At 51.9% G+C, this 18,005-nt stretch overlaps 1 protein-coding gene across 3 annotated transcripts in view; it reads right to left on the bottom strand.

The window, feature by feature from the left end:
* Positions 1–12,291, bottom strand: part of dtn (transmembrane protein 132C dtn) — a 52,760-nt gene extending 40,469 nt beyond the window's left edge. For all 3 annotated transcript variants that reach the window (XM_017911288.1, XM_017911290.1, XM_017911291.1), the window contains exon 1: positions 11,933–12,291. In XM_017911288.1, coding sequence (XP_017766777.1) covers positions 11,933–12,029 — 97 coding nt within the window. In that variant the 5' untranslated portion in view covers positions 12,030–12,291. The remainder of the gene's footprint in view (positions 1–11,932) is intronic.
* Between the last annotated feature and the right edge of the window lie 5,714 nt (positions 12,292–18,005).

The raw sequence follows: 18,005 nt of genomic DNA, 5'->3' as shown, positions 1-18,005 counted from the left end.
GGTCGAAACGCGGTTAAATCCGGAACCCTGTCGACTACGTCCGAATTACGAATCGAATGGAAAAGAGAAAATAGACGGGGACCGAAGAGAAGGAGGCGGGAGACGAGATCACCGGGGCTGATATCGGACAGATGTCGCGTCGAATGTGCAAACGTGGAAACGAACTCGGGGCAGAAACTGGAACGAGAACGAAGAACGGTGACGACGATGCAAATCGACGCACATGGACGCACATGGATGCACATGGTCGCACGCGTGTGCTGGTAATCTGGCGCACAGGCCAGGACGGAACGTACGCTCTCGACGCGTGCTGATACGCGCGTGTGTCGCGGAATCCCGCGGAGACGTGGCGCGAGCAGTGCTCCGATGAAGCGATTACCCGGGTATTAAACGACGCGAATAATCGAGGGTACCCTCCTCCATCGCGATTCGTTTCATTCACCGCGGCTTTCGCGGCCTGCTTCTTCCGGTCGCCGAGAAGAAAACGGGAAGAAAGAAAGAGCGGCGAGATCCCGGGAGTACCGTGCCGCGCGGCCATCGTGGCATAATTGATCGTTGGCGAACAAGAGAAGCGCCGTATAATAATTCTCCCAAGGCCGTAACGCGTCGTAAAAGTACAGCGATTCCGATGAAACTAATTTAACTACCCTCTCCGTTAAATCCGCGGGCGAAATTCATATTGCCCCGGTGTGTTTCTCGTTTCTCGTGCAATCGGTCCTAAAGGCGGTAGCTCGCCGTTCGTACTTATTTCGTCGACTCGATTTCACCGGTTCCATTCGTTATCGATCCCTGTGCTCGAAGACCGGGAAATTAAAGCACCCGCGGGGACTTCTGAATCCGCGCCGATTCTGTTCCACCGTGCCATTCAATTATCGAATAACCGGAAAGCTCGCAGACTCTGGCAAGCTGCTTCGCGTATACCGCTGCATCGTAAAATCCGGTGAATGGCACGTTGTCGTTGCGTTTATTCTTTTCGTCGTCTCCCGTTTTCCCCATTCTTCTACGCTTTATCTCTCTTTGCCTCTTTTCCTGCCGATTCATACGCGTTTTCCTCCGTCGCGCTCTGTCGTTCTCGCTTCGTCGAAACGCCCTCGCTTTGACCCGAGCACTGTACATTTAATACATACATATGCATATGCGTATATATGCATGTATACGAAAACCCGCGAATGTTCACACGCACGCGTGTTTGCTATGTACGCGATCGTGCACTAGATTCGCGGCTTCCGTGTTTCCAAGATTCCGCCGATGTTTATGCGTTGCACACTCCGCAACGATCGGTACACATTCGCGGTGGATATTCGCGAAAACACGGAAACGACGTGGAACAGGAGAGGGTTAAAAAGCGCTGGAAGCGTGGAAAATGGTCGAGAGGGAAATCGAAGTGGCATCCTTTTCGGGGTGGAATTTTTTTTCGACGCCTGCGAGGGCGCACGCGTGCAACCGGTCGTTCCAATTAATAAATTCTCGAGTTCGCCGATGAACGGGATATTAAGTATCGATTCTTATGCGCGACCTCTTCGTCCTCGCTCTCCCGCGACTTTCCCGTGCATTTTCTTCGACGCGGTTCGAAAATCGGGTCCCCCGTTGGGGATCGTTAAAACGCGATAAAACCGTCGCGTTTTATTTTCGCGCAATCCTGACAGAAATTAACGGGCCTGGGCTTTTTCACCGGGAAAACTTTCGGCGAATCGTTGACCGGGAAACAAGCGTGTTTCCAAAAACACGACTCCGCCGGAGAAGTCATTAACGCGACTCCGGGCCAAAGTTGCAAGGCGGAGGATTCCCGTTCTGCAACGTTCCCGGAGACTTTTCAACTCCGTCCATAAATCCTCCGGTCTGAAATTCGAAGTAGCTTTCGTAGGACTTGAGCGTGATTTCGCGAGGACGGCAAGCTCGGATGAAAATTCGCAGCCGGCGACGAGGACCGACCGAGTAGCCCGATGACGATGACGACGATCGCGAGGTGGATCGTTTCTCTCGTTTTTATCCACGAATAAGGAGAGATTTTGACCAGGACCCTGTCTGAAATCCGTCGTTTACGAGCTCGATGTTTCTCCGTTTCTCTCGTACGAAGCAGTTCGCGACGCTCTGCATTATGCATTCCGTAAGTTTGAAACGGTTCAACGTGCAACGATGCGGCTTTGCACGCTTTAACAAATAATACCGCCGGTTACATTTCTGCAAACGTGTCCCGCGATACGCGTGCTCCATGAAATTTTAATACCATCTGACGTATTAAGGGAACAAGCTCCCGAGTTTTCGCCAAACTATGATAACGACCCCGGGCCGCCGGCGAACGTTTTATCATACATCGAGTTTAACCTAAGTACTTTTCGAACTCGAATTCTCTCGTTCGAATACGCTTGCCGATGAACCTTCCCGGCATATTAAAAAAGTTTCTCCCTGGAATTCCACGCGAGGCATTTCCTCGATCGAGATCCCTTTCGATTAGATGTATTCTCTAATTAAAAAATTCCACGTAATATCGAACTTCCGGATGGCCGATCGGGATACTCCAAGGGCTATGTACGTATATACATTTTAACCGTTCCACGCGCCATCCATCCAGTGTCCTTTGCCTCTCTACCTTCGCTCCTTTCTCCTTTTTCCCACCCCGCCCCCCTCTGACGAGAAGATAACAGGCGATATCGTCCAGAATTAATAGTAGCCTGGGGAATTTCAATTTTCTCTTCGCGCGGCCGTCGAATCGACTTTCCTCGGGGTCTCGCGCCCGCGCGTACCGACCCCCGGTCGCGCAAAACGTCGTCGCCAACATTTTACAATATAATCGCGTGATCGTCGAGGATCTCTCGCGAGAAAGCCTCGTAGCGAGAGGAGAGAAGAAGTGCGAGGGGCGCGGGAAAAAAAGATGGAAAGCGGAATGAAAAGAGGAAAGAAGAGGAGGAGGAGGAGGAGGAGGAGGAGGAGGAGGAGGTCTGAGTGGACTGCCGTCGGCACTCGCGACGCTATAGTGGCACTCGCTTCTACCCTCTTTCGCCAGCCCGACTGCCAAGCCGACTGCCAAGCCGACTCCGAGCCGGCGATCTTGTCTCGAGTGTCCCACGGAACTCGCGACGACGACGACGACGACGATGACGCGACCTGTCGCTATTTTCCCTGTTCACCCTTGTCCGCCCTTTTACCACCACCGGCTTCGGCGTACCTTCGACTCCACCGACCGACGAGACTTTCTTCCGCGCGCGATCGCCCGATAAAACGCCTGGGAAAAAAGGGGTACACCGCTTCGCGCCTTTCGTCACCTTTGACCGACAGCGAGCAACGACGAGATAGAAAATCGCGAAAGGTTAGCAGCACCTCGTGCGAAGACGAACGGAATCGAACGTGGCGTGGAAAACGCGTGGAAAACGCGTTCGCTAATCGCGGAACGCTAGGACGACTTCTATTTTCGATGCTCCACTTACGTCTCGGATGACAACGTATTAGCGCCGCATGCGCCACTACGACATCCAACTATCGCGTAGGAAGTATTCTCCGCGTTAGAGCTTAGTATTTTCATCGCGGCTGACGGGCAGATGACGATCGTTCGTTTCATCGCGAGCAGACACACGAGTGCTAGAGCTTCCGACTATGTCGTCCGCCAAGGATGCGCATAAACTAACCCAGAGAATGAAACGCGCAACCTGTCCCGTGTTACTTTATGTGTCGCGTGTAATATGTAAATAACGCTGTATACTAACTAGAACCGTCTTCCGCTTTACCCTCCTTGCACCGCGCGCGATCGATGTTCTACATAGCCGGTAGGAAATCCAGCGGAAAGAATATACGCGTCTGTCGGCTGTTTCGGTTTGACTAATGGCCACCGCGAGACGAGAGGAGTAACGGAGAGAGGAGAGAAAAAGCAGCTTACGCTCGTATTTCTTTCTTTCCACTTATTACCATCGCATCATCGAGGATGCTCTGCCGGCGCTCTCACAGCCACTCACGGACCTACGAGCTTCGATTCGAGACGAGAAGTGGGCAGCTTTTTTCCCACCTTCCTCCCAGAGCGAGCACGGTTCGAATCACTCTCGATATTCCCAAGAGGCCGAGGAGGACTTGTCTCTGCTCGCGGCGCCGGGGACTCGCGAGACGCGCGGCCAAATTGCCCGGCGACCTACGTCAACTTTCGCGATTGAAATTGCACGGATGTCGCGGTCCCGGCGGGTGCGCGCATTCGACACCATCGGGTTATCGTCGGAGCGCGATAATCGCGGCGTTAATTCATCGTGTTATCGTTAACGGACAAGTTGGCTGCGGCGAAAGCGGGCAAGAAACGAGAGGCTGCACACGGCCTGGGCCGGCAACTTTGCTCGTATACGTGTCTCGCGCCGCGAGTTACTCGCCAACTTCGAGCACGCGGTAACGAGGTAATGTACATGCTGTTCGCGTGTTTCAAGATGCGCCCCGGTCTGTTCCGTATTACCGTGGCTAATTGAGTTACGACCCTCTGTTCGTTGTTATTATTAATTAATATAGTCGTTAATTAGGCTAACGCGAACAGGGGGCCGATCGAAGTTAGTCCAGGCTCGGCCGACCCGAACGGGGACGCGCGAACCGGAACGGACCCCGTTCTACGTTCGTGCATCTAGCGTGCCGCGATATTTTTCTCGTCAAAGTGGCGTGTCACGGAGTCGCGATAAGCGGCAGGACATCGATCTCTGGAAATAACGCTTAGTCGAAGCACGAGGTTCCTCGAACGTTACTCCAGCGTTACTCCAACGTTCCTCGAACGCGGCTGAAACGACGCCAGGCGTAGGGGTAATTCCGATACCGTGCCGAGGAACACACACCCGAGCGTACTGTGTTGTCTCGCGGCGGGAGTTAACGTCCAAGTTCGGGGCTACGTTAACGAGATAATATACAGGCCGTGCACGTCTATGGAGCAGCAAGCCTGTAATTCGTATCACCGGTAAGCGCAGTGCAGCGAGTAACTCGGTTACCCGCCCGGTGTACACGGGTACGCGTAGCGCGAGCTTCGACGCTGGAAACTAGGCGACCCAGAGCGTCGTTAACGCCCGGCACGAGACGTCGAACCGAAAGGCCACGAGAATCTTCCACCTCGATCGACTCCATCTCGATCTCGATCGCGTTCGAACGCGTAAGACGACCGTCGGAATCGCGACACCGTGACCGATAACGCGACGCGACTCGCTTGGAAATTTGGCGCGGAAAGATGGAACGGAAAGGAAACCGAGCGGAACGTATCGGAGCAGCGATCTCTGGCGGGTAACGTTACCGCAAACACCGCCACCCGATATCGAGAGTGGATCTATGGCCACAAACTGGAACGGTTAATCACGCTGCTTGAGCTCGAATTTAATATCGCGTATGTGCATATATGCACTGGCGCGCTGCGAGTTTTCGCGAGGCGCGGTAAAGCGTGCGGAACATCGGAACGGTGGAACTCGATCGAACGAAATCGCGCGAGTTGGATGAAAACACGCGCGCGCGCGGACCGATAGGCGGTTCTATTAGCGTCCGCGAAAAGATATCGGCGTTGCAAATCAGATTTTCCCCGACGCGCATCGTCGAATAGCCGGATCGTGCGATGCATATCGCTCGAGCGTTCGAAACCGCGTTACCCGTTCGCGCGTCGCGCACCAACGAATCTAAAATTTCGTGGGAAAATCTACCGCCAGAATTCCCGGATTAACGCCGTTCCTCCCTTCCGTCCACCCTCGCTCTCCTATCCACTCTGTCAGTCACGGTAGAGTGACGTTGCCACGCGTTCTAAACTTCGATTCGTTGTACAATGCAGGCCAGCAAAGTGGGAAACTTACGCTGGAACGGAACTCCGCGATTCCAAGTAGCTCGACTCGGCTCGATAACGTTCCACGAGAAGTACGGTAAGTAGAGATATATCTGGTTGCAGGGGATTTAACGTTGCTGGCCAATACTCGAGACTTTCGAGCCTCGTTCGAGGCTCGATCCGACGGATTCGTTGGTACGCTAAACGTCAGTCGATCTCCGCGTCTAAAGCCCACGAGGGAAGCAACCGCGAGCTTAACTCCCTTATCCACCCCTCGCCTACTCGCCGACGATTTCCTCGCGAATCCGACCACGAGCAGACGCGAGGAGAGAAATTTACGCGTTTGGTCCGTTGGTTTTTCGATAATAACCCGCGGTCGATCCGCCACTCCCGGCGACCCAAATTCGTTTCCAGCTCTATACGGCGCGGTGCGTGTACCACCGTACAGGGGAGTCAAGTACGATCGATCCCGTTGGCATAAGGCGCCTTAGCCTAAGTCTCGGAGCAAAAGCGTATGCGTCTCGATGGAACGAATGATCGCTGGTATGTGTGCCCGAGACGCCCCTAGCTACCGCTCGACCTATATTCCTCAGCCGATTCTTTGCCAGCCAAGAAGCATCGTCTCGTCGCGTTGGCGAGCCAACGAGTTCCATGTATCACTCGGCGATTCTCCGGCAATAAAACGCGCCGGAGGAAGAACTTCTCGTCCAACGAGTACATTTTCGCGCGGACCATCTTAACTCCGACAAGACGCGAACATCGCGAAAGGACTCGGCCGCTTTCGATCCGCGAAACGGATATTCCGCGAGATATAAAAGCTCCCCCCACCCCCCTCCCCCTGGTAACCGTGACGACCGCTGTCTTTCGCGACCGATCGATTCATTTTCAAATCCGTCACAACGCGCCGGTTCGCTCTCCGCGTTATTTCCGTCCAATCCCAACTCGGAATGGATCGCTGACTTTCGTTATTCGGGCCTGGCCGAGTAAAATTATCGATCGCGGAAACTGATATTATACCGGTGACGGAAAGAGGGTGGGAGAGAGAGAAAAATGGCATCGCGAGTGGCTCTCGCGATGGCGAGTATGAGGGAAAAATTAAACCGATTCGAGGAGGGCGAACGAGGAGGCGGTTTGTCCTATTACCGTGCGAACTACCCCGTTCGACCGTGTCGCGTATAAGAGCGAAAGAGAGAGGGTGGGATGGCGCAAGTGGGTTGCAGGGCTTAGAGGTTTCTCGGAGGGTGGCGGGTGCTCGAGCAGGCTGTGGGTGGCGACACGGCGCCATACCTCCGCGCGAGAATTTTGCGAGCAAGTACGTGCTCTTCTATGCGGACCAAAGTAGCGTCGGTGCAATTTCACAGCCGTCGCATCGCAGACACGAGGAAATGCATTCTTTCGTCTAGATTCTAGAGAACCATCCCGACGTCGACCACGTTTCTATCCGCGCTTAAGATCACCGGCGCCGCTTTGACCGGAAAAACTGCGCAAGAACCAGACTAGAGATTGGAAAGCGTCCTTTTTTCCCTTCTGTCGCTACTCCATCTGTCCGTCGTGCACCGATTCGCTCTTTCCGATCGCGGCGATCAAAGGATTTCGGGGCAAACCCGTTTCGTCGGTTCCGCGATGCCGTTCGATCCGCAAAGGGAGCCGGAGCTATTCCGAATCGATGCTCGTTACGCTCTCTTTAACGAGCGTTAATCATTCGTTCCCGATGTTACAGCTTACGTACGCGATCGCGTGCGCGGCATTCCACTCGGCGCGAACCGAGCGGAAAAGCATCCGCGATTCTCGCCGATCGCACGCGAGAACGCGATACGAGAAGATGAAAATCGATGAGTAAACACGAGCCGAGCACGATACGGGAGTTAATTCGATTAGGCGAAGAGCCGATACGAGATCAAACGTGTTTTAGATCCCCGATAACGAGCTAGAAGAATGCATAGGAGAAACCGGGAGCTGCTCCGCGAGCCGCTTGTTCTCGATGACCGCGCGAAATCCACGTCCCGGCAACGAAACGTTTATACGACAAGCACGGAAAAAGCATTCCGCCATTCGATACGAGGACTCGCGTTCGTCGAATCGGATATGGATATCTCGTGGCCAGCGAGCGGAGATCGATTTCAAATAAAGCGGAAAAGGTAGAGAGAGCCCCGCTATTATATTTGACTTTCGACTTTCCTCCCACGTTCGCCAGGTATCCTCGATTTCACCGAGCCTCGTCGTAGCCGTTCATTCCAAGGGTTTGCCCGTGCAAAGGAACCGTTTCTGCTTCGATCTCGCCACGCGAAACAACGCAACGAAACGACCGTTTGCTACGATCCCGCGGATAAAAGCGAGAAAAATCTGTTTCCACGAGCTACCGTATAATTCCACCGACGATATCCAGTGGGAGAAAGGACGGAAATTGTGAGTTTCGTCGTGTGCAACGACACATCTGTCCACGTTACGGTAGCGGGTGGATTTCGCGTACGGATGGGAACGGCTAAGAATAAAAAGCGAGCGGACAATGCGCGTATCGCGTGGAACACCTGCTTCTCTTCGTGTTCTAAAGGATACGCGTTCCGGATGAGAGGTACGCTTGTCTCCCGACAGGGTTTCCGCGTAGTTTGCCGGAACCCTTGGCTTACCTTACCTACCCATCTACCTATCTACCTACCTACCTACCTACCTACCTACCTACCTTCCGTTACACCCCTCCCTTTCCCTGCTCTTTCGAGTTCGTTACAACGGTCGATGTAGCCGGCACCAGAGACCCCGTAAAATCATTCGACTTGGTCGTTGCCAAGACGACCTACCACGTATCGCGAAATTTTAAGAGGATCTCGACCCTGACCACCGACGTACTCGCGCAACGGTCGATCGAGCTTCCCTTCTGATTCTTTCTCTACGCGTACCTCTGTATCAACCACCGTTCTCCGAATTGCTTCTCGCAGGGATACTCGAGGATCGGTAACGGCGAGGGAAAAAATCGGTGAAACGATTCAGACGAGCCATCTCGAGACGGTGCAACTGCCGAAAGGGAGCGCGGAGAATCGTTTGACCCCCGACGAGGGTGGAAGTCGCGGAATTGGCCAATTATTTCAGGCACTTTAAAGTTTCACGCGGACTATTACGAGACGGTGACGTTATATAGAGCAACGGGGACACGGAATCGCAAAGTTCGGTTTGCAAGTGAAAGTCAACGACGATGGCAAGGTGGACGAGTTAGAATGGTCTTCCGACCAGGGTCTTCTTAATTCGTCTCAACGGCCACGATAGCGAAATAACAACGTCGTGCACCTGTACCGGGAGTAGATCTTTGTTAAACTTTAAGTAAGGAAGACTCGCGCGAATTTTATTTGACACCTGATGAATGTGCTCGTGCCACGAAAAGGTAATGAGAATTCCTAGATCGTGCACGAGTCAAGTATGACGTACCGTTCGTACGGATAATGAAACGAAAAGAGGCGAGTCCTCGGTGCAGAAGGTGGCACAACGACACGAGTATTCGTCGTTAGAGCCACCGTGGAAACGAACATTTTCGCGCACGAAAAAGAGCAAAAGAAAGAGAGGGAGAGAGAGGTGAATAGGTTATGGAACTTTGGAAACTTCCCTCGACCCGACGAATCTGCGCGCGAGAACGAGGAGCAAAGAAGGAAGAACGAGTGGTCGAAGATGTACTTATCACCGATTTTTCTATATGCCAGCGAATTCTAGCGAGTGTGGAGTATTCGAAGATGACCAAGGACCCATTCGCATTGCGAAACCGCGAGTTTTCGAACGACGAAGAAGATAAATGCACTGGATACGTCCGTACAGAGGTACAAAGACAGCACGAGGAACGTGAATAAACGTGAATAAAATGCATCGAATAATAGTTCCGTTGAACGATGAATAATGCATGATACAATCTCGAGTGGATGGAAGGATGAAGCTGAAATACGGCATGGAACGCGATGGAACGGTAATTGATTCGTTACGAGTCCGTAAACGTTCGATGAATGAAAACTAATATCTACGAAACAAGACGAAGCAAACGCTTATCTTTGTAGCGCGATTGACGTAACGAGAGACCGATTGAAAAGAATCGCGATATTTGCTGGCGGCGTATCAGCGCCAGCAGGGAGGAGCACGCGCGAGCGAAATCGACCAACTGCTTAGCCGCATCCGGCTCGTTTTCGAGTGTGGAAAATGAACTTGAACGGCACTCGAAAGTTCGAGTAGAATACGCGTTCCTGCCCGACGAGCTGGGAATCGTGCCACGTACGGCAGAGGTGAAAATGCGTATTCGAGATCACTCGACGCGGTTCCCGGTAAGCTTCGATCGGCCCGATTCCTAAAAGGGTTGCCATTGATACCGCGACGCGGAAAACGACCAACGCTCCTCGACACTCGCGAGGACCTCGTTTTCATCCGACTCGCGTACCCCGGGCCGCGCGATCCGATGAAATAAACCGCGAAAACAGGGAAATACTTTCCGTTTGCGGCCATTGAAATGCTTCGCGGCGAACGTGCAGAATATCGCATCTCGCGTTTTTTCCCGCTCCAGCTTCCGCGAGAAACATTCCCCCGTATTCCAGTCCGACTAAATTGACTCTGCCCCGCCGCTGTTGCCAGGCCCGATGAAAACCCCGCACACCCTTTCTTCCCTTTTTCCTTTATTCTTTCTCTCTTTTTCGCGCGAAATTCTCTAAATCAGACGCGCCGCGCTATCAAAGGCAGGCTTTCCAGCCAGGGCGTCTGGTTCGCGCAAACACAGAAAAGGAACGCGTCGCGTCGCTTCCATTTACGGACAGAGAGTGCCGCGAGAGAAAGCGTCGAAGCTGCGCGCAGCACGCTTCGATCCGATCGTTTTCGAAATCGAGCATCGCGATAGAAGAATTCCGATCGATCGGCACGACACGAAGCAATTACAGCGGCCCGGGGCGCCGTGCTGCGAGGTAAAATCGGTATGCTCGAGTACGCGAGCACCGCTTTTACGATCCACTCTTCCTCCTCCCTCCGCTCGTCGCGATCGTAAATGAGATTCGACGAGTGCCACGGTCGCCGACAGTTACCCCCGTTTTCGTGCATCCCCGCGCACCAATGCACCGAGCGAGCCCCCATCGCGGAGAGATAGAAGAGGGTACCGCGTCGGGGTGGCTGCGAGTACTCGAACCGGAGATACGACTGGAAAGGACACAGAGAGGGTAGGGGACGATGGCGGATTACGAGTAAAACCGGCTGCGAGAAAGAAAGAGTCAAAGTAGCGGGAAGACGAGCAACTCGACGAGCAAAGAGAGAGAGAAATAAATGGGCGAGGGGGACACGGAGAGGTGACGCGGAGAAAGAGGACTCGAGTCGTCGTATGCGTGGACACACGAGGTTGTAAACACGGCGTTGGAGAGCGATGGATGGATCGACGAGACTTCGAGTCGAAGCGAGACGGCAGTGGCGACGAGGTAGAAAAAAATAAACACTGGCGAAGGTAAAGGAAGACGGAAAGGACAAAGACGACTCGCGTATACCGCGATCTTGGTTTTGCGTGGCTGTAGGAATTTCAAGCATCTGGTTGCCCTACGAATACGGTGGTGCGTCGCGGCGTCGTCCGTCATCGTCACCGACGTCCGGATGCGGTACTCGGTGGCGCCTGTTACCCCACGAGGTCTCCGATAGCGGTAAAAGCAAACAGCTTGACGCGTATAATCGCGGCGCGAAGGAGAAGGAGAATAACAAAAGAGGAATCGCGTTTCAAGGCGTGTACCGGTTTCCCTAACGATATTTTCTTACGACGTGCCCTACTCGATTCCAGGAACTCGCGCGACGGGACCCGTGGCGTCGTCGGGGCCACGAATCGCTCCAAAAACGGAATATACGTGGTTCACCGTGGTTAGAGAACGAAAGTGGCATCGAGCCTCTCCCTCTCTCTCTCTCTCCGATCTCTTGAATGAATCGAGTCTCAACCATGGCACAGATACGACGCACTTACTCAGCGTGCCGCACGTGCCTGTTGTGCATACGTAATGCGTATTGACACGTCGAGTGACAGCACGCGGGCCGAGTCACGTTGCGAGCCACTCGTCCAATCGATACACCGAGAACATCGGGGGAGCACCGACGATCTCGTCCTCGAATCGACTCGAATCGATTCGAATCCGATACGACACGCGGGGGTAATAAACGAGTAAAGGGGGAAGAAAAGAGAAAGAATATCAGACTCACCGGCTATGGCGACGAACAGGAAGAATATCCACGTATCCATGAGTATGCCGGCGAGGCGTAGCTGGAAGTTGCTGGCTGCGTACGCGAACTTGTCCATCACGCTCCAGGATGCATAGTGTGTCGAGTGTGTGCGTGGCTGCGTGCGTGTGTGTGGTTGGTCAGGTACGTAGCTTCTGGCTCCGATTCACCGTCGATCCCACGACGTCGATCGTAGCACGGAATATCACCCACTGTCCGCGTATTCCAGTCGCCGTATATACACTGGCCGGAAAAGTCGATGAAACACCGAGAGACGGAGAGTCTCGTGTCGCGTCGTCTCACCAGCGCGGAACGTGTCCTGACACTGTCCTTCGGCTTCCTACGAGTCTCCCACGGAGCAGAAGCAGCAGCAGCATCGTCTTTTGTGCGTGTCGGAATCGACACCGAGAGTAGAAGAGGAGGAGGAAAAGGAGGAGGAGGAGGAGGAGGAGGAGGAGGAGGAGGAGAAGGAGGAAGAGAAGAAGAAGAAGAAGGCAGACCGCGGCTGATTCCGGCCGAGAACGCTACCAACTAGGCAGCGATCGTACCGCGTATCTTCTTTGGCCGAACGATGCGACGAGATACGAGACGATGGGATGCGCGCGGCCGCTGCCTCGCACGCGTGTCCTCCTCTATCGTGCGTGTGCTACGTTTCCGTGTGCGTGCGTGTCGTACGTATCATCCGCGTCCGTTCGCGCGAGCAGTGTCACGGCGAGAATAGATCGGCCGGTCCTCCGACGACTGGCGTCCCTTTGCGGACGACGCTCGGCACGGCTGCTCCTCGTACGAGTAGAAGAACGACTACGCGGTTCGAGACGCGAAAGACACGAATCCGTAGCGAGAGTCGCCGCTTCCGAGTGACGGCGTGCACGAGAGTACGGGGCGACCGTCGTCGTGTGCTCTCACCACCGCGTTGCCCGGAGTATTGACCGACTCGGCTCGGCTCGGCTCGGCTCGACACACGGTGCGCCGCTCTGCGGCTCGGACCAGACGAGGAGAGATGCGGAGGGGGCGCCTGCTCTCTCACGACTACCATACGACTGATCCTACTCCGGCTGCGCGCGCACTTCGGCTCGCGTACGCTCTCGCGGCTCCGTCGAACGACCTATGGATATGGCCCGATGCACACCGAGCGGTGCGCGACGCCGCCGTTGCGATCTCGCCGCGGTGACGTTGCGCGCTGCCGCAAATCAACGGAACGCGACGTGTCGTCGCGACGCGTCCTTACGATGTCGTAACGGTAACGCCGTCGTTTTTCCACCACGCTCTGCAAACGCGTAAAAACCCGAAAAAACGCCTAATTTTATCGTCCTTGTAGAAGAGAGCCGAACTCTAATAGGTATTTATGCAGCGAAAAAGAAATTATCTCTGTATATTATGTATATATGTAAATATTTTGCATATACTTTGTAGCGAGAAGATAACGACAAATTTTTCGATTTTTCCGTACGTCGATGAAATCTTTCCACCAACTAGCTGTAAAAGTTTGTTACGTTTCTTTTATTAACTTGATCGAAACATTTCTTGGAATATATCGCGAATATATTAATTAATAATGACCAAACGGTAACGGTAACGGTAAAATAATAACGTTAACGACTTCCTAGAAACGAAGGAATAATAAACAGTCGAGGAATATTGTAATTAGAGATGTAATAGAAATAAAGTAAAAAGACGAAGAAAGGAAATATCTATCGAAAACTATCATTACCGGCGAGGTGTTTTGCATACTAAAAGATAATTCTTGAAATTTAATTTGCGAGGAATCTGATTGGAATCTTGATTGCGAAAGTGTTGCGTATCCGTGAAGATGGCTGAATGATCTGTGTATAAATGTCACTGCGATTAGGTGGATGTGTTTAAGATGTATTTTGCAGTCTTACGCGGTCTTATTAATTTCGTAATTCCTCTCGCTGGTTTACGAAAAAAGAATTTTCAAGCGAGCTCGAGAGCTCGCCGTTTCGCGAAACGTGCATTTGAAATATTATCAAGTAAACCCGAGATTTTCCACAAATCTCGTTGAGTGTAAAATTATCTTTCTCTTTGCACGAATGTTTCCCTCGCGATTTTATTTTAAACAGAAAAGACTATCAGCTTGAAGAACTGTTAGCCATAAATGGTTTCCACGAAGCTGGAAATTGTACCACGTCAAAGCAAGGATTTTCAATTGTAATAAATCAAATAAGAAATACTTTTGCCGATGTATTCTTTCTCGGTGAATGCGTTATGCTTGTATATATTTGATCGTTTGTTGCTTGGGAATTTTTCCTCCCCATCGGGCTAAATATATACAGATCGTAGGACGATCGCAAAATAGATTTCTTCCACGAACTCCGATGCATAAATGCGGCCATAATAACGAATTACCTATTCAGCGACTCTCAAAGATAGGAGACACGTCGATGATATCCCCGGCCTGTCCAAAAACTACTAATAGCCATATCGATCACCCGGCACTGTACTCGAGTAAATCCATATCCACGTTAATTACGGAATACCGAAATAATTTTTCCCTGCATTGTTACCGTAACGTGTCGTATAATTCCGTGTATCGTTGACAAAAGCAGATCGTACGTCACCGCAACGGAATCGCCATTACGTCGAACGAGTACGCGTGGCACGATTAGAAACGCGGATCCGCCGAATCGCAGAATGTGACCGCAGCTGCGTCGGGTCTATACCTACGACACGTTCCGTGCCAATTCAACCGTTCCATGGGCCTTGGACTTCTTTTCTATTTTTTTCTCCCTTTTCCACCTCTTGTTTACCCTCTGCCTACAGACCCGTCGTATTTCTTCGGCAACGCGTTCCACGGGTAAACAAACGAACCACCGCGGGCTGGCTACGCGTTCACGAGCCCAGCTCCGAATATTTTCCGCTCCGAGCCGACCCGATACGAGCCCCCGGGTCCCGTCACTCGTGGAAACGGATTTTCCGCCATCGCGAAACGCCATTCCCATAGTCGATTATAAATATCGTTGCAAAAATACGCGGCTCCTATCGCGAATGGAAAAGGGGCGTGTAATAGGGCAAATGACTTGCAGCGCGGCTGTGGATCGAGTGTTCTCTGGCAATGAAAAATGCCGCAATATCGCGATAACGCGCGTTATCGTTATACCCCGAAGAAGTACCGTCCGGATGAAAAAGAAGGATCCCACGACGCTGACGCAACCAAGTGTCGCCGCTGTTACTCATCGTGCGTGCTACATCTCGTCACCTAAACGTAACGAGAACGCCCTTCTTGGCGAGTTACCAAGAGAGACCGACCAGCGAATCGATTAAATATTTAAACGAAAGATAAACAAAGTCGCGACACTGAAATCGAAGGATCTCGAAAGTGTCCGTTCTGTTTCGAGGAAAGAAACGCGACCTGGGTCGCAGAAACGTTTTCGTTCTCGCGAAAGAACGTGTGGGAACACGAGGAAACGTACGCGAATGGTCCTGGAGAGGTTGACACAGGGAAATTCGACGATAAGCACGGTAAACGTTCGACGGTAGTTTTATTCGACGATCGATCCTCGATACTGCCTCGTCTACCGTGGAGAGATTCGATCGGGTCGAGAACAGCTCGACGCCTTCCGGACTTAAGAAAGAGATCTATAGGCCGGATAAGGATCCGAGCGAGATCCAGCAGGTTGTTCCACGTGGAACCGAGGACCTCGATCCCGGAGCGTTCAACCCCGGGACTTTCTTCGTCACTTTCCGGGATAGGTAATATTCCTGGCGAAAAAGTAGACGCGGTGGTAAAGGAACGAGCGCGATTTTATCTTCGCGAAACTATCGAGCCGTGAGTCGCTGCCCCCGCGACAATGGCGTCGTGTGGTGGTTAGTCGCACGCGACCCACCGAGCCGGGCTAACAACCGGCATAGAACCGCTCAGCGGGGTGCTTTTGTTTAACCGAGGCGTTTATTAATCAATTGCATACCCTCCGCTCGTAAGCATTGCGCATTTCACCGTCAAATGCTTTTTTTCTGCCTCTCAATGGAGGGCCACTCGGGACGCATCCTTTGATCTGTCCGGAGGGAACGTCTTGTAACGAGCGGCTGGCAAATTCGAAGAGACGCAATATCCGCGTACAATGTAATTTGCTGTACACGGCCAATGGAACGAAACACGGTATTCCAGCGCCGTGCTTCCAATTACAACCGAGCACGACGACGATATTACTCGTTGCACGTACTCCACTCGACTCGAACGAGTTTCTTCGAGGAGACCTCTAACACGCTCTCGCGCTATTCTCCGCTTTTGCCCGGCTACCGCTAACACCTGTAATTCCATTGCAAATGTCACCGTGTAAAACGTCCAACGTATACAACGCGTAGCACGGTCGAGAAACGTTTCGGCGATTCGAAGATTCATCGTCGGAGTATCGCGATAGGTATCGAAGAACTCTAGACGAGCAGGCTGTTTCCACGCAGCTGCAACGCTTCGAACGCTTCCGCGCGTTACGATGCTCCGATTTACGCTAATGGGCCTATCGCGACGATAGCTCGATTCGTTTCACTGTGCATAGCGAGTAGAACGAGCGCGTTCGCACGAGTCGCTGGATAAACGGTAATAAACGCACGGGCCTCGCGTAAACGAACCTAACGCGTCAATTATGAATGGGGTCGCGATATCAAAGGAAAGCTCGAAAGTAAATTACCCACCGTGATCTCGCGGTTGCGCAACGCCAGTGTGTACGCGCGTTGCGTTCGAGCGAATAATTACACGAACGAAGGAATATCATCGTCGGGACGCAGAAGTTAACGATGCTCGGGGCTCGCGCGGATTGAAGCCGCGTAATCGGCGTTAATCGGCGATAATTAAAGCGAACCCGAACCGGCAGTGAGTGTTTTTAGGATTAGGTTTAATGGGTAGAAGACGACGTCGTCTCGCGAAAGCAAATCCGGGAATCTCGGATACGCCGGGCAAGAACGATTCGGGGTATTAACTCCTCTTAAATCGCGCAAGATGGTGTGCGAGTTTCGAATAATTCCGTCCAGCCAATTGCTCCCGGAATCGTCGCGTCTGTTCGCGTAATTGAACTTTTTTCCTTTCAACGTTGAACCGCGATAATCCTCGGCAAAATTGCTTCTCGATTCGCTTGATTTTCAGCGATCGTCCAACCACGCCTGGTTCGATTTCGGGTCGTGAAATTGATAGGCCAGACAATTTTCTTTTCTCTTTTCCTTTTTTTTTTTTTTTTCATTTTTCCTTTTTTTCTTGCAAACACGTGTCCATAATTTATTATCAATTGTATACTCCATACAGTGACCTGCACAAGTAGCGACACGCACACACGCACTCGCACGCATACGTCCAACGAAAAAAATATACATACGCCCGCGACGCGTCTACGTGTACGCATACAGAGATTACGTTTATCGGTGTGTACGTATTGCGTCACGTGCACGCGCGTCAAGCATACATACATATTTGTTTTTACACATATATAACGTATTTGTGTCGGTACCTCTCGCTTTTTTTTTTTTTTCGTCGCTATCTATAGGACAAGAACGGTGGAAACGATCGTACTCCATCTTATTAAACTTATTACTCTCTTATTATGCGTAGTTCATTGTTTCCTGTGCGTCATTATACGATGTTCTCTGTTTCCTTTCTGTTAAAGAATTAACGATAATAGCTATACTGATGTGCGGTATTCGAATGTAGTAACTAGTAAATACTGGGAGGAAACGAGGACGAAGTCAGGGAGTTGCGAATATCCTATTTCGCTCCGTTCGGCTGTGTAACGATGATTTAATTAACGATATCGTTGGTCGTTTCACTGTATAATGAACATTCGCTCGTATGTCTCTTCTCGATCGATCCGTTCTCGACCGATCGTTCGATACTATCGAGCACGCAAATTCGAAGACTCGAACGTACTCTCGATTGGCAGATGAAAGAAAGACGTTATTCCGACTGACTTCGATTGCTCGCACAACCACAGCATTCGCTATTTTTGTCGTGTCTTCTCCACTTCGGTATCACAATGATTCGACGTATTGACTATTTCATAGATAACCTTCTTGCCTTCCCTTTCAAATGTTCTACAAATGCGTAGACGCG

This window comes from Eufriesea mexicana, unplaced genomic scaffold (assembly GCF_001483705.2).
Source record: "Eufriesea mexicana isolate 0111107269 unplaced genomic scaffold, ASM148370v2 scaffold124, whole genome shotgun sequence".
NCBI classification, from domain to species: Eukaryota; Metazoa; Arthropoda; class Insecta; order Hymenoptera; family Apidae; genus Eufriesea; species Eufriesea mexicana.
Note: the sequence above shows the minus strand (reverse complement) of the source record. Positions and strands in the feature narration are given on the sequence as shown.